Source organism: Solenopsis invicta, chromosome 1 (assembly GCF_016802725.1).
Source record: "Solenopsis invicta isolate M01_SB chromosome 1, UNIL_Sinv_3.0, whole genome shotgun sequence".
In the NCBI taxonomy this organism is placed as follows: Eukaryota; Metazoa; Arthropoda; class Insecta; order Hymenoptera; family Formicidae; genus Solenopsis; species Solenopsis invicta.
Window position 1 is genome coordinate 1,982,982 of NC_052664.1, and position 26,311 is coordinate 2,009,292.

Here is a 26,311-nt window from a genome sequence, read left to right on the forward strand (position 1 = left end):
TCTTGTAGGCAAATGAGTTTGCGCGAAACAATTTTTTATTCGACCTGTTGGGTTTCTGCTATTAAATAAGGACGTAATTTGTTGGCAATATACATTGCACTTTGACAAGTCTCTTTTCGTTGCATGTAACAAAAAAAGATTGACGTTAGACTAAATGTTTAGCACACTTATAGACATGTCGTAAAAAAATTATGTATATAATACATAATATTAAAATTATATTTTCATGTCGAACATGAATATAGCAATATTTTGTAGATAATATGGATTGAATTCTTTATTCCCATCGCCCATTCCCATAAAACGCAAAAATTTTTCATAGCTTTTCCATTCTCGTTTGCTTATGTTTGCCTATTAGATAGGCAAATACAAACTTAAAATATAGTCAGCACACGATAAACGCCTCTGCTATTTAATTAATAATAGTCAGCACGGGAGGGTTTCGATAGCGCACATCCCGATAGCCCATCAACGTCACACATCTCCCCTTTCCCCCACCACTAAGTGGTCCAGAAACCGCCTATAATATCTACTGCAGCGGCAACGTGACGAGGAAATGCAGGCGCTGCTTCGGGAGCGCGACGAGAGACTTTAGTTGTATTTTTGTAGAGCATTAGTGCACGAATACGAGACGATCTTCTCGGTCGTAACAATATGTTATAAGAATAAATTGCACATAATTCTAGCTTTAGCAGCATATAATCCAAGATAGCCATGCTAAGAAATCAAGTTTAAATTGTTAGGGAACTGTAAGTGCTTATAAGTCCTTGAGACCACAACAACAAGCATGACAGTGCCTTATGAGGGAGGTGTTACGTTATATGCCACGTGCAGTACATTATATTATGCAGATGTTCCCAAAATAAAGTTTAAATTATAAACATAGAAACACTCAAAAGGAAGAAAAGTCTTACACCAATTTAAGATATTTGCTATTTTTATTGCTATATTTATTTGCTATAAATTATTGACTCAAAAAATAAAACATTTGAACTAATGTGCGTTAACGCCTCATAAAATCTAGCACTTAAAATTAGGGAGCCTCACAGGAAGAGTGGCAAATTATGTTCATTTCTATCAATGCAGATTAACTTTAATCGTAGTTTAATTAACTTTTTATCTTTTTCTAGTTTTAAGGATTAGACAATGACAAATAGTAGGGGAGTTTGAGGAGTTGTGAGCCGGGTTTTGTTTTTGAACGATAACTACTACAAAAGTTGATATTTTACGCACCTGAAAAGTTGGATTCTCTAGTACACCTCAAAAGGCAACTACTGGCTTAAGAAGTTTATTGAAAAGCATAACAGTTGTAAAATTTTGATGTGTTTGAAAAGAGATGTATTTTTTAAATTTTCAAAAATTTTGGGGAGTTATAAGCCACAACTTAAAATGAAAGATAATGACATATTTTGGTGATTATTTTTTATTTAAATTGAAGAAAAAAGAAAATCAAAGTAATTCTGATAAAAAAATAAAGTCCGTATAATCTGATTAGTCCGATTCGCAGTGAACACAGGTATAATAGTCGGTTTTTAAATTGGCACATATTTCAAACAACTCGATCGCATTCATTACAATGTATGGAATTGTTTTTGTTTAATTTCTTCCCGCCAGTGTGGCCACTTAGCGATGAAACAAAATCGCCCAATTTTGCATTTAAAGCGGTTGAAGAATCTGGTTTGCTTCATTTAGTTTCAAAATATAGCGGGTCAATTTGCACCTATCGATGTTATATGCTCGACCAACGGACTGCACCGCTTTCTTCTCAATCGTCACCTCTTTGATGGCAGCGACTATGGCATTAATATCGATCGCTGGCTTACTAGATTCACTTGTATACTTATGATGCGGCATGATGACTACAATTAAAACATGAAGAAATTACGAAAACTACTAAATTCACTATAAAATTGCACATCCAAATTATGCATGAATTTTGCGAAATAAGCATGAAAGATGTTAACTTAAGTTAAAAAAATGGCAAAAATATAGTGGCTCACAACACCCAAAAGTGGTGGCTCACAATTCCCCAAATGCTGCGTTATCAAAATAGTCACATAATAATTAACACGTCGAATGTTCATGCAAAATTCCTTTTGTGCATTGAAACGGTAGTACACCAGTAATAATTTTGTAATATATTTATTTTTGCAATCAGCTCAAAAAAATAAGTAATATTACGAATACATATAATCAAAAAAACTTTATAAAAAAAATTAAAAATAAAAATCTGGAGAGAAAATTAGATTGTGTGTTGACGCGACGAGTGCTAGTCAAAAAGTAAGATTGCATGAAGAAAAAAATTTTACCGTAGATGAAACATATTAAAATTTTATTTATGGCCGACTTTGATTGCAGGCTCACAACTCCCCATGGCTCACAACTCCCTAAACTCCCTTAAGTTAAACGTAAATTAACTTTAATCTCGGTTTAACTTATTCTTTACCTTTTTCCAATTCTTATAATTAAAGAAAGATAAAGAGTAAGTTAAACTGATTGTGAAATTAAAGTTAATTTGTGTTAGTAAAAATAGGCATAATTTCTGCAAAAATGCGGCACGCAATTTCAAGGAACATGTAAATTTTTCTAAATTTATCTAGAACATTATTATAGAACTAATTGTTAGTTTTATCTTGAAAAAATGGCATATTATTCTGTCAAAAAGTGATAACTTTCGATCCCGAAATCATACATATTTAGGAGAAGATAATAGTGAAGACGATATGAGATTGTAAATTATGAATTAAAAAGATAAATCTTTGGAGTCAAATGTCTTTTTTTTTATTACAAACGCTTATACTTATACTCATACAGCACAGAAAATTTCAGCAACATTGCAGCAACGTTGCAATGTTGCAGATTGCAATGCAATGTTATGGAGACATTGCAGAAACATAAATTAACAATATGCTTGCAACATCGCATGGCATATGTCAGTAATATTCCGGAAACATTGCAATATCATAATTTTTTAATAAAGTAGTGGCAATAAAGAGCCAAAGTAGAATATTCGCGTATAATAATATATTAATTTAACTCATCCATAATTATTCATCCGCATATAGCAAACTAAGGTCGGGCAACGTTACTAAATTTTCCGCTGAATTTCTACATTCCTTAAGAATACAACCGTCCATATATCGACTGTATGTCGACTCATCCAAGTCAGGTTTTCAAAGTTGATTGCAAATCGACTTTGCATAGACGTCTGCAGACATCCTTCAAATGTTGACTCTAAGACGTCTAGAAAAAGGCATGCGGTCCTGTAGTGCTGTGTGCATCATAGTATTGTTAAGAAACATCAATATTTATATCAATAAATGAAATAGGTCCTTATATGAAGAAACCTCGATCTACACTCCAATGAACAAACAATATTTTTTAATTGTTTTTTTAATAAAATTTGTTTATATTTAATTTAATTATTGTATTATATTGATATATATTTTATAATTGTATCTTATTTAAATAAATAAGAGACAAGTTATGCCAGATGCTATTCTGCATTTGCAAAACTAGTAAAAAAAGCTATAATTTTATATTTGTTTATATAAATATTGTGCTTTAATTATATATTTTTTATTTTTTTGATAACGTATATTGACCTGATCTATCAGTTATATACACATATCAGCATAAAGTGTTCACAGGTCATCATGAGGAATCAGTTTTCCAATTCTTATAATTAAAGAAAGATAAAGAGTAAGTTAAACTGATTTTGAAATTAAAGTTAATTTGTGTTAGTAAAAATAGGCATAATTTCTGCAAAAATGCGGCACGCAATTTCGAGGAACATGTAAACTTTTCTAAATTTATCTAGAAAATTATTATAGAACTAATTGTTAGTTTTATCTTGAAAAAATGGCATATTATTCTGTCAAAAAGTGATAACTTTCGATCCCGAAATCATACATATTTAGGAGAAGATAATAGTGAAGACGATATGAGATTGTAAATTATGAATAAAAAAGATAAATCTTTGGAGTCAAATGTCTTTTTTTTTACAGCAAGTTCAAAATTGTAAGACTTTATGTCCCGAAGTAAAGCAATTAAATTTTAAAAAATTTGCTGGCATTGTTTTCTTATTAAAATATAAATATTAAACTTTATTTCCTAATAAAGGTTTTTTAAATTTTATTGATTTGTTCAAAAGTTACAAATATTTGAATATATCACTACCACACCCGCAATTTGGATTATATTATTTTTTTTATACTTTCTAATTTGCAAGAATAAACTAGTAAAAATGTGTAGTTTTACAACATAATGTATAGCTTTACAGTATAATATTTAGTTTTCATATTTTTGTTATATCAAGCAAAACTTATGCGCTATCTGTCGAAGATAATTCTCGCAGTTTTGTAATGGTTAAGGCACGGATCTCTTGCGCTGATAATACGATGTTATAATTCTCCTCAAGAGTCTGTTTTATCTCTGTGCCCATTAGCGAATCCATACCTAAGTCGGTTAAGGTAATATTGGGATTAATCGAAACAACGTCTTTGATGCCTAAAACATTGACAATGGTTGCGACAAGATCGACATTGTTGCCATCGTCGGGTTTATATTTTTCAGCTAAAACCGAAGAAGCCAGTACTGGATGCGGTTGTTGAAGAAATACGTCAATCGTTGCGAGACAACTCGATATGCGTTGTGGTATAGTACCGAACACTTTGGCGTCGTTACCTCCCATCATTTCTGAAAAATTAAAAATGTATAAGAGAAATTGTGTATATATAAAATCAATAAACTTCAAACGTTATATACATTAGGTATCGTGTCATTATAATTTTATAAATTATATTTGGAAAGTACATAAAATAAAGATTGAAATTTTATAAAACAAAGAAAAGGCAAAAGAAAGATTTGGAAACGATTTATTCAAGAATTTTATTAATCCTCAGCTGACACACTGTATTGGATTTGATATTTTGCCACACATGGGTGTACGTCACACGACCATCTTTAATTGCATATAATATATTTTGATATCTAATGCATAGAATTTGGACAATTTTTTCTTTAATCGAGACGCCAGAAGATTAAGTAAAAGTCTAAATAGGTGCGAAAATCGAGAAATTGAACATATTCAAAATATTTAGAAGAGCAGGAGTGAACGATTTATGAATGCCAAGCATTTTTGTAAAGCAGCTTTGTTGTACGACACCCAGTATATTAGCTGAGGGTTAAAGCAGAGAAGATTCCTGTTTTCTCGAAACAGGTATCTTCTATCATTTAACAAAATTTTCATATATTATTATATTACCAAAGACTAAGCCAACGTCTCCAATGGCACCCCATTGAATGGCAAGACCAGGTAAACCATTAGCCTGTCTCTTTTCCATTATTCTCTCCATGGCTGAGTTTGCAAAACCGTAGTTGGTTTGACCAATGTTACCGCGACTGCCTGACAAAGATGAAAACACCACAAAATAATCTAGCGATGGGCAGAACATTCTCGATATTGCGTCTAAATTTTTTGTAATGTTGACTTTTGGTGAAATAACCGCTTTGAAATCGGCTTCTTCCAGGTTTTCGAATAGAGCATCACGTATTACGACTGCCAGATTAAATACACCACCTACCGGAGCCAACCGATTGCTTTCTTGGATCAAGCGTTTAGTACCTGATAATGTCGTAACATCTTCTGTGAAAATAATGATTTTTACGCCGTTTTCGCGCCAGCGACGCACACAAAATTCTTGATAACCGGTGCGTATGCCTGAGCGTGATACAAAAACAATGAATTTGGCGCCACGGCTGATCATCCAATCGGACAGTTCCAAACCAAACCCGCCAAGACCGCCGACCAAAATGTATGATTTCTCCGGATTCATGAAAGTACGCGGAATCGCTGTTACTGTCTTTGGCGTTGGTATTATGCACTTCTTCGGTTCCTCATCACGGATTTTCAGTAGCACTTTACCGAAATGCTGGCCCGTAGCCATAAATCTGAATCCCTGCTCAAGCTGTTGGTTTAAAAAGACAGTCGATTGGAGCGGACGTACCGCGCCATTCTTGATTCCTTCTGAAACGAGTTTTACTAGTTCATTCTTTATCACTTTGTCCTTTTCTCCCACGTCTTCTCCGAATAACGTGTCCAACAATATACTATGGAAAAAAATATTGTTTGAAAACATTGACATTCTTATATGGTCGTCATTCGACAAATACTTGCCGACTTCAAGGAAACGGCCATAACACGCGAGGCACCGAATGCCAGCTTGCCATTTCTCCTCTGGCAATGAATTCATTACAATGTCGACTCCACGTCCTTGTGTCTCAATACAAATAAATTGTTCAAAACTCCTATCTCTAGAATTGCCGATGTGTCTGTCGTTCAATCGCGGGAAGACTTTCTTGAGATATTCTCTCTTCTCCGGAGTATCGACCGTAGTGAAGACTATACAACCAGCATGCAGAGCAATGGCAATCGCTGCTTCACCGACACCGCAGTTACCAGCATGGATTAATACGCTTTCGCCTGCTTTTAACTGACCCCGTATAAATAGAGCATAGTAACTAGTAGCATAAGCGAAAGGTATTGTTGCCGCTTCTTCTAAAGTCCATTTTTCAGGTACATCCCAAAGAAAATCAAGATCCGCTACTACAGTGGTCGCTAATCCTTTAGCTTTAACTATGCCCATTACGCGATGACCGTCAACGTCTCTCCCGGAGAATTCAAATCCCAATACGCACTCTTTCGTAGCCACATTCCGTGGCAAGACGTCTGGTGGTAGTTTGCCACTCGCCAACATGATATCCCTAACATTTGTATAATTTATTTTTTTTTATTTTAGTAGAAATTCCGCATTACCTAAATTTTCAATAAATTATTTCTAAAGAATACTAAGTTGAAACTTACCTGACGTTTATTGGAGCATAGTATACGTAACAAAGTTTCTTATTAAGAAAATTTTGATTTAATGGGCTTTTAATCCATTTCAAGGTGCTGAGGTCACCCCTCTTCAACGTATTGGCATATACATGATGCACCTTTAAATAAGATACATCCAAAGGTACGTGTCGATAACTGCCCCATTGTCCTCCTTTTAGCACATTGGCAGTCAATCCTTTGTTTAACTGTTCTGTGTAAAACTTCTCAGATAAGTCAAATTTGGGAGCATTCTTGTCCTGGATAAAAACGTAGCGCGCATTTGCATTGCCTGCTTCGCGTCGTATGCAAGACATGAGTCCGACTAAACCTATGAATAAAAAAAGATTTTGATTCAATTGCTTTGATCTTATTTGAAAACTTAGCATTACAAGGCACTTGAAAAAAGGTTTAAAGGTTTAAAATAATTTTTTATTGATAATATTTTATAACATTTTATCTATAATATTTTATAATAACGCTTACCAAGCGTTTCTTCATCCTGGGATACAAAGAGCACTTCTTGATTTTTGCTATTACATTTCTTTAACGTTGTTTTTACATCCTCTAACCACGAGAGATTTTTGTCTGTGATTTGTATTACCATCGGTTCTCTCTTTTTTTCCCGTTTCTTTAGCAACAAGTAAGTTTTTCCTACCGGATCAGTTTGTTTCCCAGCCAACGATAGATCATTTTCTTCCAACGCAGTCTTCAAATTCAAGTGCACAGCATTTTCTTCCAGAAGAATGAAACAACCAGGTTTTAAAGCAGCCACCAAATTTTTGAGAATAACGTAAGACTTATTCGACAGAACATCCGCCGCTATAACAAAGTGCACATCCTGAGCAGGAGGTACGTTTTTCACATCGCGCATTACGACGTTAGCATTCACGTTTATTTCATTTAAATCCTGTATGTAATTGTCGACAGAAGCTGCGATTACTTGTAAATCAACCTGTAACAAAGTGATTTTGTAGTAATTTCAAATACTGAAGAGAAGATGTCTTGAGAAATTACAAGTTACAAACAAGAAATCACAAACAGAAATAAATGTTATTAAAAATATGTTAAAATTAATGGAATAATTTTGTACGTGACACTAGAAATTTTGAATTGAAAAGTATTTTTTTTGAATAACATAAACAATACATTAAAATTTTGCAATACACTTACGATAGGCGATATCAGTTCATTATTGAAAATATCGAATATGATGGGCGCCAAAAGATCTTTCGCAACTCGTTTGCCCGCAACTTCTACGGTTTTCAGTTTCAATGTCATCATGTTTTCACACATTATTTGCAAAAGGACAGTGAGTGCCTGTATTTTTCCTCGTTTTAGATCGTCTAGACTATGCTCATTTTCATAAGGCACAAAAGTGTATCGCTTATATTTAAGATTAGCTTGAGTATGTTGTCGTTGAGGTGCCAAAGAAAGTTTTAATCCTCTGAGTTCGATACCACCCGATTTAATAATTTCGATGTCCTTATAGTGATACACTGGTAATCCACCGTCTTTTGGTAATTCTTCCACCAATTGTTTGTGAAGAATAGGATCAATCGCAACATATTGGATACGCCTCGGTACATACATTAGTCTATGACTAGCAGATAAAATGCTAAACTGAAGCATAGTATCTATGTACGGAATCCACTGATTAAACCAGTACAATTGACCAGCAACGACGTAGTTATCGCAAGATTTAATTCCTTGAAAGATATCGCGATATTCTAACCCGCGTAATCTCAATTCCTTATAAATATCTTTGGAGGTCAATGGTAAAATCTCGTCGTCAGTAAGCGTTATTGATGGTGGCGGCAAATTCAATTGATCTTTTGCAATAGCCTCGGACACGTGGACGCTTCCGCTGACGACGATTGTACCAGCTTCACAGATTTCAAAGTCGCCCGTTCCCTCAAAAATGGTTATCGAAAATTTCACCGTTTCCTCCTTTGGCACAATAGTGGCTCGTTGAATGCGTATGTCCTCGAATACTACTGGCAATCTTTCAAAATCGGTACCACGTTGTTCCGCCAAAGTTTTCCATACTAGCAGAATATGCCCAGAAACTGGAAAATATACTTGTCCGTCTACCTGATGTCCAGCTAGATATGTATTTGTTTCTTTTGACATATTTATTTCGACTATATGCTCTCCCGAGTGGCTTGATGTTTGATTGAAATTAGGCACATCCCACACGGTGGAATGGTCCCACTTGACTAGAGGGCCGATCATCGGTGTTCCTCTACCGACCGGAAAACTTATTGGCGGATATAATTTTGCGATATCAGGTTGCGCACCTGCATTATACATCTCACCCACATTAGACAGCAGAAAGGCCAGATTGTCCGAATGATTCCGTTTGTGAAGACAAATACAGTTTACCGTTGGTGGTAACGATTTGCGCATAATAGCTTGCAGCAAACAGTGCGGCGCAATTTCGATTGTTATTGCGTTCTTTGGAATATGCGCAATCGCTTCTTGGAAGAGTACAGGAGAGAGAAAATTATTTACGTGATACGCAGACGAGCTAGTCTGCGCGAGTGAACTGCCCCATGCAGACTCGGGGATGGAACTAGAAATCCATCTGGCTGACCTTTGCTTCGGATTCGGGATTATTTTGTCAAGAGACGCACGTAGCTTAGACCCGGCCGAGGCGATATACTCGCTATGGAATGCAAAGCCGGAACTTTTCACCATCTTTACGAAGATATCTTTGCTCCTGAGCGTTTCTGCAAACTTATGCACAGACTCAGTCGGACCGGAAATTGTGACCAAGTCCTTGGCGTTGTGACAAGCTGGAATGATATTTGATGGGCATATCTTTTTGGCCTCCTCCCAACTCAAACCAACTGCCGCCATAGCGCCCGATTCCAACTTGGACTCCACAATCGCCTTACCTTTAGAATAAGCCGCTAAGACAGTTTGTTCTAATGTAAACGCACCGTCAGCATATGCACACGCTATTTCTCCAGTGGAATGTCCGATTATACCATCCGGCAATATACCTATTGATGTTAAAACATCTACAAGAGCAACCTGCATAGCCGCGATAGTCACGAAAGAATTTATTACGTCTTCGAACATTTCGTCAGTGGCGTTCATGATAATATTCATGAGGTCGATGCCATGGGGTGCTAACGCGTCCGCGCATCGTTGCAAACTACGTTGAAAAGTTTCAATGCCGAACAATTGACGTCCCATACCCGCCCATTGCGTGCCCATACCGGAAAATACGAACCAAATTGGACGCCTCTCTTTGGAGCTCGTTATCTCAGTCACTTCACGTGTGCCATCAATGTTAAGTATTTCGTAGCCGCGAATCTCATGGCCGGAAATATCATTATTATGAATCATTCTTAACAATGAGAGAAACTCATCGTCATTACGATGCTCTTTTACTTTATCCAGTAAGGTGTGCACCGCTTCCGTGGTTCGACCCGATACAACAATCAATTTCGGCAACAATTCGATGATGTTCAATGTCGATGTCAGTTTTGGTTTGCTTTTTGGATTGCTCTTTAGAATAATGTGTGCATTTGTGCCACCAAAACCAAACGAGTTAATACTCATAAGACCACCGTTCCACGGTGTGGCCTTGTCGACCACTCGAATGCGTCCTTCCTTTAAGGCAGGAATGTTTGGATTCGGTGTTCTAAAGTGCAAATTGGCCGGTATCACGCCTGTTTCCATCGCGATTAATACCTTGGCAATCGAGCATAATCCACTGGCCGGTTCTGAGTGACCCATGTTGGATTTAACCGAGCCTATTAGTAAGGGAGTCTTCCGATCTTTGCAGAACAGTTTGTCGATGGAAGTTACCTCCACCCTATCTCCTACCTTAGTACCGGTGCCGTGAGCCTCCACATAACTCACGTCCGCGGGATTAATTCCTGCCTCGGTATAAATATCACGTATTAATTCATACTGCTTTTCAGCATTGGGATACGTAATACCTTCGGATTTGTAGCCGTCTGTATTTGTCTTTGTTCGAACTACTGTCGCGTACACTCGACGCGCATCCTTTGCTTTCTGCAAATATATTGCCACCACCGCCTCAGACCTCACGATACCGTCAGCCAAAATGTCAAATGTTTTACATTTGCCATCTTGGGACAGCATATTTAATTTTAGACACTGCAGTGAGACGTTCGGTCTCAAAACGAGATTCAATCCACCGACAATTGCAGCATCGCACTCGCCGGCACGTATTGCAGTTACAGCTTGATGTGTTGCATACAAGGAGGAGGAACAAGCTGTATCTAATGCGTGACTAGGTCCAGTAAAGTCAAATGCATAGGAAATTCTGTTGGCGAACATAGATCTGGAACTGCCGAGCAGATTGTATCCTAGAAGCAAGTGCAAATGTCTCAATTTATTTTTAGCAAATCGTGTCATCTTTCTAATGCTATAAGATATTTATAATAAATATTGAAATATGAACATAACAATTATTTACACGTAAACTCAAAGAAAAATTATGTTAAAAAGAAAGAAATTGCTTCTTTACTAGATTTTTTTCAAATTAAAATGAAAGTATTTTTGAACAGAATAAAAATTTATTTGGTTTCAAAAAATAACGTTATTGGTTTTTTTGTAATAATTAAATTATTTATTTAATTTATTAATTTATTTTGAACAAATAATTTTTTAATTCAAAGAAAATATTGATAAGTAATGTAAGAAATAATTTAGTTCTGATTATTTTAATATATATCTTTCATTAAAAATAGATTTGCGTTGTACAACTGAACTATTTCTTTTATTATTCTATTAAAAAAAAAAAATAACCAAGAAATTTCTTCAAATTATAGAAACTTTTTTTTAACCGTATTGTAATGCTATACTGTTTTAATCATAACAATCAATTTCTTTGATTCAAATTTTTTTTAAGAAACTTTTCTTTGTGTAATATAATGCATCGGTACCATCATAGTTATTTTCGTATTTTTAAATAAATTTTTAGATTTCTAGAATCTATAATTGTAATAATTTCTTAGTTTTCTTTACGTTTACATGAAACTTGAACAAATATCGTGCTCCGCGACAGATAGGAAAAATTAAAACAGTTGACTGAGAAAATATTTCGACATCATTTTTCATAGTTACGCACCATTTATGTTTTCTGGATCCCTCAACCAAAATTCATCCGATTCCGAGATAGAGGTACCGACGAATACACCGGTACGCGATCCTCTCGCGGTCGTAGGATTAATACCAGCGTCAATTATGGCTTCATAGGTTGCTTCCAACATTAAACGAAGCTGCGGGTCCATTGCATGTGCCTGTTTGGAATGTATTTTAAAAAAAGTGGCATCAAAGTGACTGAGGTCTTTTATCTTGCCAGATCTGGCTGGAAGCCCATAAAGTCCTCTTGTCCAACGCCGCTCGTCATCTGTCACCATATCTATTTCGTTCATTAAATTTTTTTTAAACTCATCGATATTAGTTGATTCGGGTACGCGGCCTGGAAAAAGTGTTTATTTAGCCGATACGTCACGCTCTCATAACGTTCCAGCAAGTCGTGCCATAATGGACAATTACCTGATATTCCCGTAATAACAATGTCACTATCGGAATACGGTATTTCATTTTTGATCACGGACTCCTGCGTCTTGGGACTATTGACACTTTCTGAATGAGCAACCATTGCCTTGTCGTAGAAGAATCGTATTAATTTTTATTCTGGCTCTGCAAAAATAAAACCAATTTGACCTTTTTACGTCTATTAACACAACTACCGAGTCAACAAAGTGCTAGCAATTTGCTTATATATTGCTACAATATCGCCGGATTTATAATACTGCTAAAAAAATTTCTTTAGTTTTTCAGGATTAGGGACAGTACAAGCATCAAATTAATAATTAAATCGATTAACAATTTCTAATTTTAAAAAATTACATTTTTATTTAAAACAATACAAATAATACTTTTAAGAATTAACTTTTAATTTAATTTAATTTAATTTAATCTCTTTTAATGCAATTTTTAATTAATTAATTTTTTTATTCAATTAAAAAATTTTTTTTAATTAAAATTTTTTTATCGGTATTATTTAACTAAACTTATCAAAAATTGTAAATGTTGTTGATGTTTGATTGCTATCGATGATCGACGTCAAATTGTTGGAAAACTTCCACGTCAAATTGACGTCGATGTCTCGACTTGGAAACGTTTTAGATGCTATCGACGTCAAATTGACGTCGATTTGACCTATCATTTCTCCCTGGGAATAAATTACAAATTCATAATGTATCTACGAAACTGATTTATTAATTAACAAATTTACCACATTTACATGTTTTGGACTTACTTATCTCTCGTTAATATGTTACAATTCAAAATACTATAATAAACCACGTACGTAATTAAAAGATGCTCATAGATTAAAAAGAGTCCGCGTTAACAAATGATCTTGCAAGGCATTGATTGTGTCATTGAATTTATATCATTCTGCACATCACAAATGTAATTTATAAATACTTTTGTTTAACTGAACGCGGTTAAAAAAATTTTTCGAAACTGTAACTTTCCAGAGCAAAGATTGTACGAATGCTGAATCGAGGTAACGCAATAACATTGTATACAATCTTAACACATCTCGATTAAATGTTTGTCTCAAATATAACAAGCCTAAAGGCAAAAAAACTTATATACAAACACAATTTCTATACTTAAACAAATTTGTTATTTTAACGAATCTAGAATATTTGAGTAAGTATCGTTCAATTAAGATCTGTGTCTTTTTTTAGATTAATACCATATTTTTGTTCTTTAATATGGATCATCTTCGACACTAATCTTTTTTAATAGTTAGATTCTCTGTCCAATATTTCTACTTTCCGCCTTGCATAATCATGTGTTAACGTGGACTCTTTTCGACCTAACAGTAATTTTTAATTAAGTACATGATTTATTATAGTATTTTGAATTTTAATGTACTGATAATAGACAAGTAAGTCCAAAAAAGAAAAAAAAAAATACGTATATATTGTATATGTGGTAAATTTGTTAATTAGTAAATTTGTTAATCAGTTTTGTAGATACATTATAAATTTGTGATTTATTAGATATGTAAAAAGATTTGACTCGACATTGTTTACTCTTTAAATTTGATTGTTAAATATTTCGAGTTTGATTATATTTATTGTATTTATATTTTTAGTTTAAGAAGTTTAATTTTGAATATTTTGATTTATAAAGGATAAAAGAGAAGAATAGAGTAAGGCAAAATAATAGAAAAAAAATTAAAAGAAGAAAGTAAAAAATAAATTAATTTAGAAAAAGGAAGAAAAATGAAAAGAGTTCAAAAAAACTAAATTACATTTTTATGAATTTTCTTATTATTTACTTATTCGTACTTTGTGATATCACAACCTCATATTTTCTCATTCTCTAACACTGTCTCACTCTTATAGTCTCATTCTTTTGTAACTTTGTGTTCTCGCTCACTTTTTCGCTCTTTTACAAATTGATTCTTTTGTGTCCTTTTAGTTTAAAAAAAAAAACTAAAAAGAAATAAAAGCTTTGAATAGTTGTATAAATAAAAACATTTATTTTATATAATTAAAATTAAAATTTCGATTTATATTACCATTGAATAACGTTCCTTTTTTAAATTAAATCATTGCATAATTTAATAATTCAGTCTACATTTAATGTCCAAAATAATTAATAATTTTATTAAAATATTATCACTTAAAATTAAAGTACTAATAATAACATTTTTTCATATAATACAAAAAGTATTAAAAAAAATTATATCTTGTATTTCTGTTAATTTACTCATATTTTTTTTACTTATTATTCTATTTTTTTATTTTATCATTTATCTTTCATGTTTCTCATGCAACATTAGATTTTCACACACACAGACACACACATACATACACACTCTCTTTCTTTCTCTTTTTTCTCTTTGTAATTATTTATATATTTTTAGATAAAAAAGTTAAATATTCAATATTTTGTTTTTAAAAGAGAATAAGGAAAGAAGGGAATAAGGCAGAATAGAAGAAAAAGAGGAAGAAAAAAGAAAAAAATTTATTTAAAAAATTAAAAGAGCGAAAGAAGAAAAAAGAAGTTTGCAAAGAAGTAGAATAAAATTTTTTTAAATCTTATTATTTGCTTTCTCGCACCTATTAATTTTTCTTTTTTTCTTTTAATCATTCTACTTTGATTCTCTTATGCATCTTTGTGTCATTTTCTCAGTTACCTCTCTTTTCTGTATTTCTCTTTCTCTTTCTTTATATAGTAATATAGCCTCTTAAAAGAAAATTTGTTGGTTTTGAAATTTCTTATAAATATTATAAATACAAACACGTAATTGTTTCTTCTAATTATTATAAATAATTTGGAGATATACTTTGCACATAAAAACACAGCTAAAATTTTTTACAAATAAATATTAACATTTATTGTTATTATATGTTTCAAGAAAGAATCGAAGAAGCCATTCCTGAAGATTTAAATTTTATTATGTTTTTATAAGTGTAAAAATATTATTTATATATATTATATGTAATATCATATATAAGATATTTTATTTAATAACATTATATATAAGAATTTTATGTATATATGATATATAAATAAAGTTTTACAGCGTTAATGATAATATTAATGATTTAAATAAAATATGATGATAACAATGATAACGATGATGATTATGATCAGGGGCGGCGTTTTGTATGTGGAATGATGGAGTACTCCACGTAAATTTTTAGCATGTGGAATTTCCACACATGTATATTTGGCATGTCGAGCTACATATAATATAAATTTTTAACGAATAATTTAGATTTTTTTATGGGTGATATCTTAATGAACAATACTGTACACTCTGATTGGCTCTTGGAGAAATGTTTTTTCTTTTGGACCAATCAAATGTGACAAAAGTTCTAGTCATGCGTACGGGGGAGTCCCGATAGCGCACAAGACCGATAGCACACAACCACTTACAGCGGCCGATGCCTAGAGTTTTTCTCTAGGTTAGATAAGTCCCCTGGGTTAGATAAGTCAAGATGATTGGTTGGTGGGCTATCGCACCGTACGCTTTTAAAACCTGTCCCATGCGCACACTCAGCGCAGCGCTACGAACCACGAGTGTAGCTAAAACGTACTTGAAAGATACAAAAGAATAGGGCTTTACATATATATACATATGCTCAATGCATACAGCACGCGTCAACGCGTTACGCGTGGCGAGGTAGCCAATCATATTTTTGCTTTTATGGAAATAAATAAAAAAGCAAAAGAATGATTGGCTATCCGCCACGCGTAACGCGTTGAAGCGTCCTGTGTGCATTGAGTCATATGTGTTATGTGTACAGTCGTGTTCATTATAGTTGCGACACTTTTTCTTTGATGGTTTTTGGAATGTAGCCTTGCTCATCGAGCGGCGAACCTAATTGGCTGGATCCACAAGTAAGAACCAATCATGTCCTCAGCTCTCGTTATAGTTGCGCGTTCAGAAACGTATCTAAGAAAAAGTGTCGCAACTATAATGAACACGACTGTACAGTCGTAGTCATTATATTTGCGACACTTTTTCTTCGATGGTTTTTGGAATGTAGCCTTGCCCATCAAGCGGCGAACGTAATTGGTTGGATCCACAAGTAAGAACCAATCATGTTCTCAGTTCTCGTTATAGTTGCGCGTTCAGAAACGCATCTAAAAAATAGTGTCGCAACCTTAATGAACACGACTGTACGTGAATTCTGACCTGCTCAATGTGTGCATGCTATTCAATAATGAATAAGTTTCTTACTGTGGGACCCAAAAGGCTCAAAAGAAAGGAAGAAGAAGAGAGCGATAGAATGATGATGACCGTAGAGTCACATTCGCAGTCTACTATGAGAAGAGATACTGAACGCAATGTTCTAACCTCTATTTGTCCATTAAGATCGGATCAAAATATTGAAAAAAGTCTACAACACAACAGTAAGTTTATTTTATTTTTCAGAATGTTGAAGACATTTATTCTATTAAAGTTAATAATTTTTAAATATGTATGGTTGAGTCTCGTCATAAAATAAAATCATATATGATACATAATTTAAAATATTTTGGAATATAATTTAAAAAAAAATGTTTTAAATTAAATTTGAAGATTTTTATATATATTATTTACACATTATATTTATTTATCGTTAGTATCATTTAAGATTCACGTGAGACATTTTATTCAAATTTATATAATTTTTTTTTTTTTTTTAATTGATGTTTAGCAGGGGTGTATGGGGATACACCGTAGAGGTAGTACCCTTTCACCACAACGGTCGCATCAAGCATAGATGGTTGCTGGTGACTAGTACTCACGGGGTACCCAACTCTCACTTATGGCTTCAAGCGCCACACCCCGGTAAGCTGCATCGTCCTGCAGACTAAACTAAGTGAGGGTAGTCAGATATGACGAGATTAGTAACGTCTGACCCATAACAAGCGGCTACGAACAGCGTCTGTTCTCGGAGTTAGGGGCGGCTGAAAGGATATCGAAGAAGGCCACTTCGGTGTATTTAATTTCCCAGGATATCACTATGGCGAGGAAACCAATAAAAACGGCCCTTAGTCCCGGGCAGCCCTTAGATGGGCAAGGGGTGCGAAGAATCTCCCGGCTCAAAATACTAAAGTCCAATCTGCGTATATCCACTTGGAACGTTAAAAGTCTCTTCGCTGCGAGGAAAGGGATGAAAATCAAGTTTATGGGAATAAGTGAGCTAAGATGGCCAGGAGGAGGCACATGTGCCCACGAAGGTGGAACCCTTTACTTCTCGGGAAGTGCTGAAGACGACCGACGACACAGCAATGGTGTTGGAATTCTAGTTGACTCGGAATTTGTCAAATAAGTGAAAGGATTCGTACCCATCTTGGACAGAGTCATGCTGCTCTAACTGCATAGGCAGCCATTTGATATTAATCTTATACAGATCTACGCTCCTACCTCGGAAAAAAGATACGATGACGATGTAGAAGTCTTGTATGACACTATCAAGGACACACTTCAGGACCTACAAAGTGACAACGTCAACCTAGTCATGGGGAACTTTAATGCCAAAATAGGGCAAGGAAGAAGAGCCGATATCGTTAGGGGAAAGTAACGAGAGAGGCGATAGACTTTTCGAATTTTGTCAAGAGACAGAAATGGTAGTGACCAATACATGGTACAAATTACCAAAACGTCGCCTCTACACCTGGAAATCGCCTCTCGATGGGGGGAGCAACCCGGAGCCAGTGAAGAACCAGATTGATTATGTCTTGATAAACAAACGCTTCAGAAATATGGTAAAAAGTATCAAGGCGTACCGGAGCAGATATTGGATCGTAACCCGTTTGGTCACGGACCTGACGCTAAGGCTGAAGTGTGTCAGGAGTGGAACTGCCGTCAAAAGAATCGATGTCTCGAAGCTGCGAAACATTGAAACGAGAGAGAGCGCCACACTTGACCTCAATAGGAAACTGATCCGAATAAAGGAAATAAACCCCACGGACGTAAATACACAGTGGAGCGAAGTAAAGCGGGCTCTCCTTGAGACCAGCGAACAACATCTGAAACCATCAAGACATACGAAGAAGAAATCGTGGATGACGGACGGAATCATGGACCGAATGGAGAGGCAACTGCTGCTCAAGAATATACAGGAAGAATACAGGAGAGTACAAACCCTGATCAAAAAGGAAATCAGGATAGCAAAACGAAAGAGAAGTGCGAAGAACTAGAGTGGCTTATATCGAGGTACGACTCGTTTAATATACACAGAAAGGTGAAGAAAGTGGCGAGTTTATATAAAAGACGTGTACCCGTGTCTATATGCGATAAGCAGAACAAGGTCATCTTAGAGGAGCGCGAGATTAAACGTACTTGGCAAGAGTACGTGGCCGGGCTTTTCGAAGACACCAGATCGGACATCCAAGCTGGAGCGGAGGAGCCGGAGGGCCGTGTTATACTCTAATCGGAGCTGCTGCATGCCATCACATCCGCCAGGAGTGGGAAAGCCGCGGGTCCATATGAGATTCCAATGGAACTAATAAAATTAATAGACGAGGACAACATAGAGACGATACTAGGACTATTCAATAGGATATACAACACCGGAGTAATACCAGAAGAATGGCTGATACCAACGTTTGTTATCATTCCGAAGAAGCAAAGGCCAAAAAGGTGCGCGGATTTCCGTCTGATCAGCCTCATGAGCCATATGCTGAAAACATTCCTCCGCATAATCCACGCTCGCATAAGGTCAAAGTGTGAATGGGACTTGGATGACTCGCAATTTGGGTTCAGAAGTGCCTTCGGCACACGTAAAGCAATCTTTAGGACAAATGTCCTCCTACAAAAATGCCGAGACCACCAGAAAAATGTCTTTGCATTTTTCATATATTACGAGAAGGCATTCGACCGGGTCCTGCATAACAAACTTATTGTGCTTTTCCGTCAAGCTGGAGTGGACGAAAAGGATGTCCGGGTGATAAAAAACCTATACTGGCAGCAAAAAGCTGAAATAAAGATTAGAAACTTGACAACCTCAAGGGTGGACATACAAAGAGGTGTTAGGCAGGGGTGTATTCTTTCCCCCCTTTTGTTGAATCTCTATGCAGACAAGATCTTCAAGGAAGCTATAGGTGACACAGAGCTCAGAATCAAGGTAAATGGAGTATACATCAACACCATAAAATACACAGACAAGGGTTGGTGCCGATAGCGCCCATCCCGATAGCCCACCAACCAATCATATTGACTTATCTAACCCACCCTACGGAAAATCTCTAGGGATCTGCCATTGTGAGTGGTTTGTGTGCTATCGGGATGTGCGCTATCGGGACCCACCCCGCAGACAACACGGTCATTATCGCCGATAGCATAGAGAACTTTCAACTACTTCTAAATAGGATCTCAGAAGCTGGACAAAGAATGGGATTAAATATCAACACAAACAAGACGAAGTTGATGGTCTTCAGCCGCGATAGCCATGAGAACGCCCTACTACACCTTGATGATGTAAGGATAGAGCGTGTCGCGTCGATCATGTACTTGTCTGATTACAGAGTACCAGGACCCCGATCGGGGGGTTAGGCGTAGGTTAGAGATTGGTCGCGGCGTTTTTAATAAGATGAGGGCTCTTTTTTGCGAAGACAACCTTAATCTGAGGCTAAGACGGAGAATGGTCAAGTGTTATGTTTGGTCGGTATTGTTATACGGTGTGAAGGCATGGACCCTCAAAACGAGCACGCTGAACCGTCTGGAAGCCTTCGAAATGTGGGTCATAAGACGTATGCTAAGAATCTCCTGGGTTGATAGAGTCACAAATGCTGATGTTTGGAGAAGATCAGGTGCGCGACGAGAGTTGCTAATAACGGTCAAATGCAGGAAGATAGAATATCTTGGTCACGTCTTGAGAGGGGAGAAATACCGCCTCCTCCAACTGATACTAAAGGGAAGGATTGAGGGCCGACGTGGAATCGGAAGGAAGAAACTCTCGTGGCTAAGAAATACTAGAGCATGGACTAGGGTGCGAAGGGCGGAGAAGCTCTTTCGTATGGCGGTGGACAGAATCACCATGGCCAGAGTGATCACCAACGTCCGGGGGACCGGGCAGGGCACGTGAAGAAGAAGAAGATGTTTAGCAGTAATTTCAAATTGTTTTCAACGTTGGCAAACTACTTATACCTGGCTGAAACTTTATTCAAACAAAGCATTTTGTTCCATTTGTATTGATGTACATGAGAAACAGTTACCAAAAATAAATAGTAGAAATACTCAAAATTCTCAAAACGCTTTTGTTACAAATGAATTTTGTACTTGGAAAAACGCATCTATAAGACTGAAGAAGCACGATAATAGCGAATTTTACAAAAAATCTCTAATAGCATTAAACAATTACAAAAAAATACAAGCGTCATTGAACATATAAGCAATCAAAAACAGATTGAGATAATGTCGGCTCAAACAGCGTTATAGAAAATATTTAGCACAATACATACTCTAGCTCAACAAGGATTAGCTATACGTGGAAACCAGGATGAAAATTCTAATTTGCTACAGTTTTTACAAATGAGAGCAGAAGACTCAACTAAATTACAAGCTTGGCTAAATTGATCTACAAATTGCAAGTGGCTACATCATGTTATCATTAATGAGATATTACATTTAATAGCTAATAAAGTTTTAAAAGGAAAACTTAAATTAATTATGTCATTAAAAATATTTTCTATAATAATGGATGAGACCGCAGACAATTCTAGACTGGAACAAGTATCATTATGTGCGAGAATTGTTTTAGAAGATCTGACTATTCAAGAGATATTTTTGGGCTTTTATCAGACAGATAATACTAAGGCAGAAACATTATGTAAAATATTACAAGATGTTTTAATTTGATATGATCTAAGCATTAACAACTTGAGAGGGCAGTGTTATGATGGAGCGTCCAACATGAGTGGAAGAATAACAGGTTTTCAGACACGCGTACTCGAAGTTGAACCACGTGCTTTATATGTTCACTGCTCAGCGCATTCGCTAAATTTAGTTGTGAAAGATGCTTTAGAAAATGTAACGTCAGCAAGAAATTTCATTGGATTTGCTAAAAAAATAATTAATTTTATTAGAGATTCTCCAAAGCGATTATGTCAATTTAAAAGCCTACAATTGGATGGAAATCGAAATTTGACGCCTTACTGCCCCACAAGGAAAATTCTTTTTCAAAAAATTTTATTTACTTATTATTATTTTATTTGAGCTACATTTTTATTACAAAATTAAAGTTATTTATAATATTAAACTGTTTTAGATGGTGCATGAGAGTGAAATCATTAAAAACTCTCCGATTAAAGGAGAATTATTTAGCTGCGTTAGAATTATTTTATCAAGCGAGTTCAAACAAAGAAATTGATGCCAGTGCATCAACAAAAGCAAAAGGACTTTTACACTATGTGCAATCATTTGAATTTTTCTTTTTATTAAATACTAAAATTGCAATTTTCGAGAGAATTGAAATATTGAATAAAGAGCTACAAGGGCACGAATTATGCATTAATGAATCGTACGAGAAAGTAGAACTAGTCACGAGCAGTTTAAAGCAAATGCGAAAAACAAAATTCGATTCTGTCTGGGATAATATTAATGTAGAAAAAACAGAATTTGGAATTGAGGAACCAGAAATTAAAAAGCCAAGAAAGAATCCTAGGCGATATAAATTTCAAAATTCTTATAATGAAGTTAATTTCCAGCAGCCTAAAGATTATTACAGAAAAATGTTTTTTGAAATTATGAACCAAACTCTTTGTTCTTTGAAAGACAGATTTGAAAATACAACACTGTCGTTTGTAAGAAAATGTGAGCGTTATATAATTGGTAGCAAATTAGACAATGCGTTCATAATTAGTTTTTATAATAGAGGTACTGACAAAGAAAATCATTTCGATTCTAATAGATTAAAATTGCACCGTGAAATCTGTTTGGACATTATGCGTAATCGCAAAATTAAAGCCAGTAGTTTGAAGGAGTTAACTTTTTAAAGTAGTTAACTTTTTAAAATGTAGTTTATTAATTTTAAACATTACGCCGGAGTTTATAAAATTAATTAAATTATTATTGGTTATACCAGGATCAGCTTGTACCTGCAAACGATCGTTTTCAGCATAAAGACGATTAAAAAATTACTTACGTTCGACAATGCTTCAAAATCGTTTAAATAGCATTGACACAATTTATATTTTTAAAAAAGAGGCTAAATCAATAAATTTAGAAGAACTTGTAAACGAATTCATATGTAAAAATAATGTTCGAAAAGCTACATTTGCATTGAATAAAAAATTATAAAAGAATGTGTACTTTATTTTGTACATAATATATAAATTTTTTTTTTAAATTTAAATTTAACTTTAATCAGATTTCCCCCCCCCTTTTCCCCCACCAACCGTTAATTATTCCACACATGCAAAAAATTTACGCCGGCCCTGACCCCGCCAACTCTAAGTATCATTTATATGTTATTCATATAATAAAATTATCCCATTTATTAAGCTATTCAATAATTATTTTATTAATAATTCTTTTCTTTATTAATATAAAATCTATCCATCCTATCTCCTTAATTATTTCTCTAATCATCTATGCTCTAATAATTTGTTTAACTTTATCTGTCCAATCTTACAACTTTATATTTTCCATTATATTTTTTATAATTAGAGGACTATTAATTATTTTTCTTTATTTCGCTAGTTTAATCTCCAATGAACAAAATAAATTCATTTTTTCCTTCTCCCTAACTATTAATAAATTTTTAAATACACTAATCCTATTAATTTTCTTCTTACATTTATTTAAATACAATTTTTACTATACATTTGAAACAAATAATCTCTTTCTAATCAATTCCCCATTATTTCAAAATATCTTCAATATTTTTAACTATCCCTTTAACAATTTTACTCTTTTAAGTAATAATTTACCTACTTATTACCCTATTCTCTATTATTAAAATCTGCTCTACCAAATCCTCTTTCCTTCGAAAACTTAATTAATCCTATCTTTGCTCGTCCGCCCCTACTTATTTATATGAACAAAATTATAGATTTAATAAAATCTTCACTCTTAAAACTCCCCACCCCAACAAATATTTCTTACTGATAAAATTACGGATCTTTACTAGGATTATTTCTATTTATTCAAATTACTATATTAGAGGTTTCTTTTTATCCATTCACTATTGCCCCAATACCCTAAAGGCATGAAGCCTTTAACAGTATTATTCATATTATACAAAATATTTCAAATGGATGACTTATACATAATATCCATATTAATAGAGCAAAATTTTTTTTTCATTTGTATATACACCCACATTGCCCGAGGCATATATTACTCTTCCATTAAATTAATTCACACATGAATAATTGGAGTAACCATTTCTTTATTTTGATAGCAACAGCATTCTTAAGTTATGTCTTACCCTAAGGACAAATATCTTTTTGAGGAGCCACAGTTATTACTATAGTAATAACTATTACTATTAGATTATAATCTAATTTCCACCATCCCATACTTAGGAACAATAATTGTTGAATGAATCTGAGGAGGATTTTCAATTCATAATGCAACACTTAATCGATTTTTTTTCTTTTCATTTTATCCTCCCATTTAATATCCTATTTATAGTAATCATACACCTTTTTTTCTCCATGAAACAGGATTATCTAACTCCCTAGGAACAAATAGAAATCTTTATAAATTCCTCTTTCATATTTACTTTTCATTTAAAGATCTTCTAGGTTTTATTCTATGTCTTATTATCTTTACTTTAATTATTCTCTAATACCCATATCCCAGTGAGGAATGATACATCGAACCGATGTTGAATCGATATCGATTTGATCAAATTTCATCGATGTGATTTTTCCGGGTTATTGAACATCAAAATCTCAAATATTTTGTGATTATTTCGATGTCATGATATTCGTATTGGTTGGTAGCAGTAATAATACAACCCAGCAAACATCACGTTACATGTAACGTAAATGTTAGTTGTAATTTCCCACTCAACAATGTAACTGTTATATAACAAGTGTTATATAACAGTTATATTGTTGAGTGGGAAATTACAACTAACATTTACGTTACATCCCTGTCTGCACCGGACGTAACAGAGACGTGCTGTTTTGATCACAAAGTCGCAGAAAATATGATACGTCTTGTGCACGTCGCTGCGACGTAACTAAATAATTTGAATGTTTTAATTAATTAGCTATTTGTTGAATTTTCTTTTGTATTATGATTTATATTTTAAAGATAAATAACATTTCATTTTTAAAAAATGATGTTTTTCATTTAATGTAATTATATTTAATACGTAATTGTGAAAACGTTACGTAGAGTAATGTACAGTTGGGAAATACTATCGCGGTATCCGGCTATCTGGTAAAAATTACTATCCGATGCATCTCTCATAATAATTTCCTTAACCATGCAATTATAGTCACAAATACTTTTTTCTCTGCGTATAGTAGTACACGAAACCGTCACTAGATGGTTATTATGGCATTTTCTTGTAAGAAAGAAAACACGTAAATGGTATAAAAGGCGGAGCATTATAAGATTTTTCACCGATGTTCTATTAGAGTAGAATAATTTTTCTGATGAATTCCCTTGAAAATGAAATCAAGTGGAAGATGTTTTAATTTACTATGTGATTAAAACTAACCTTTTTAAACTTCCAATATTTGGAACCATTATAAACATAATAGATGTAACCATACATAAAAAGTAGAATATTATAATTCAGAATTACTATAATTTATTTATAGATTGCACCCAAAACCACTATAAATTACAGTTGAATTATGGTAATTGCAATCATTCTCTTCTCTCAGTGTAAAACTATTATACATTTTATCTAGCACGTATTTTACGTACATAATGCAGTAAAAACCAACCTTAATTTTTCAAAATTCGTCGATAATTTTCAGGTCACAATTAGTGCATAAGTCACAAAATACACGTCATTACAACGTCGCTGTCACCAGAAATGGGGATGTTAGTTACGTCTCAGCGACGTCTCAATTACGTTTCAAACACCAGTTGAGACGTCGCTGAGACGTAACATGCGACGAGTTAGCACGTCACAGCGACGTGTTTGTTACGTTTGGTGCAGGCAGGAATGTAACGTTGTGTTTGGTAGGAATATAATGTTTCTTTCAAGATTTTCAATGTTTTTCCTTGTTTTTATTGAATATCCATTTGTTGTCAATTTGATACCAATTCGATACTCGCGAGAGTTGCAGTGAAAAGCGCCGCGGTGCGGTACGTCGCCACACCGCGGTATGCTCTTTTAACCTCTTTTCGTCTTTCGTCCCTACCTTGGTACCGGCCGGCTAAAGTGGACAAAAGTGTACAACGTGTATCATCGCTTTATATAGGTAATCCTCCTTTTTTTTATCATAAATTATATATTATAGCAAAATAAATTAATTAAATTATTACTTTTTAAACATATTTTTAATATATGATTGTTCTGCATCTCATCAATAATTGTTACTATTGTGCACATATTTAAGGTTATGTGTTTTCTATTCCAATGTGAAATTATTATTTTGTTGCAGACTATTATTATTGTTTCCTGTAAAAAAGAAAGTTTCGAAACGTAGTCGCAACTATAAGGAGCTGGCTAAAGTATACCACGTGTGTCTGCATCACAGGTAATTTATATCACAGGTAATTCTTTTTTATTATAAATTATATATTATGACAAAATAAATCAATTAAATTATTACTATTTAAACATATCTGTAATACATTATTGTTCTGTATCTCTTCAATCGTTGTTACTATCTGAAATTGTTATTCTGTTGTAGACTATTATTATTGTTTCCTGTAAAAAAGAAATTGAAATTAAGTTGTATGTTTCGAAACGTAGTCGCAACTATAAGAAGCTGGCTAAAGTA

At 34.3% G+C, this 26,311-nt stretch overlaps 1 protein-coding gene across 1 annotated transcript in view; it reads right to left on the reverse strand.

Moving 5' to 3' along the window:
• Nucleotides 1–4,105: 4,105 nt before the first annotated feature.
• Nucleotides 4,106–26,311, reverse strand: part of LOC105199688 (fatty acid synthase) — a 38,365-nt gene continuing 16,159 nt past the window's right edge. The window contains exons 2-8 of the mRNA XM_039447343.1: nt 12,419–12,565; nt 11,988–12,341; nt 8,048–11,223; nt 7,361–7,829; nt 6,866–7,205; nt 5,267–6,765; nt 4,106–4,698 (exon numbers count right to left, since the gene is read on the reverse strand). Coding sequence (XP_039303277.1) covers nt 4,325–4,698; nt 5,267–6,765; nt 6,866–7,205; nt 7,361–7,829; nt 8,048–11,223; nt 11,988–12,341; nt 12,419–12,524 — 6,318 coding nt within the window. The 5' untranslated portion in view covers nt 12,525–12,565 and the 3' untranslated portion in view covers nt 4,106–4,324. The remainder of the gene's footprint in view (nt 4,699–5,266; nt 6,766–6,865; nt 7,206–7,360; nt 7,830–8,047; nt 11,224–11,987; nt 12,342–12,418; nt 12,566–26,311) is intronic.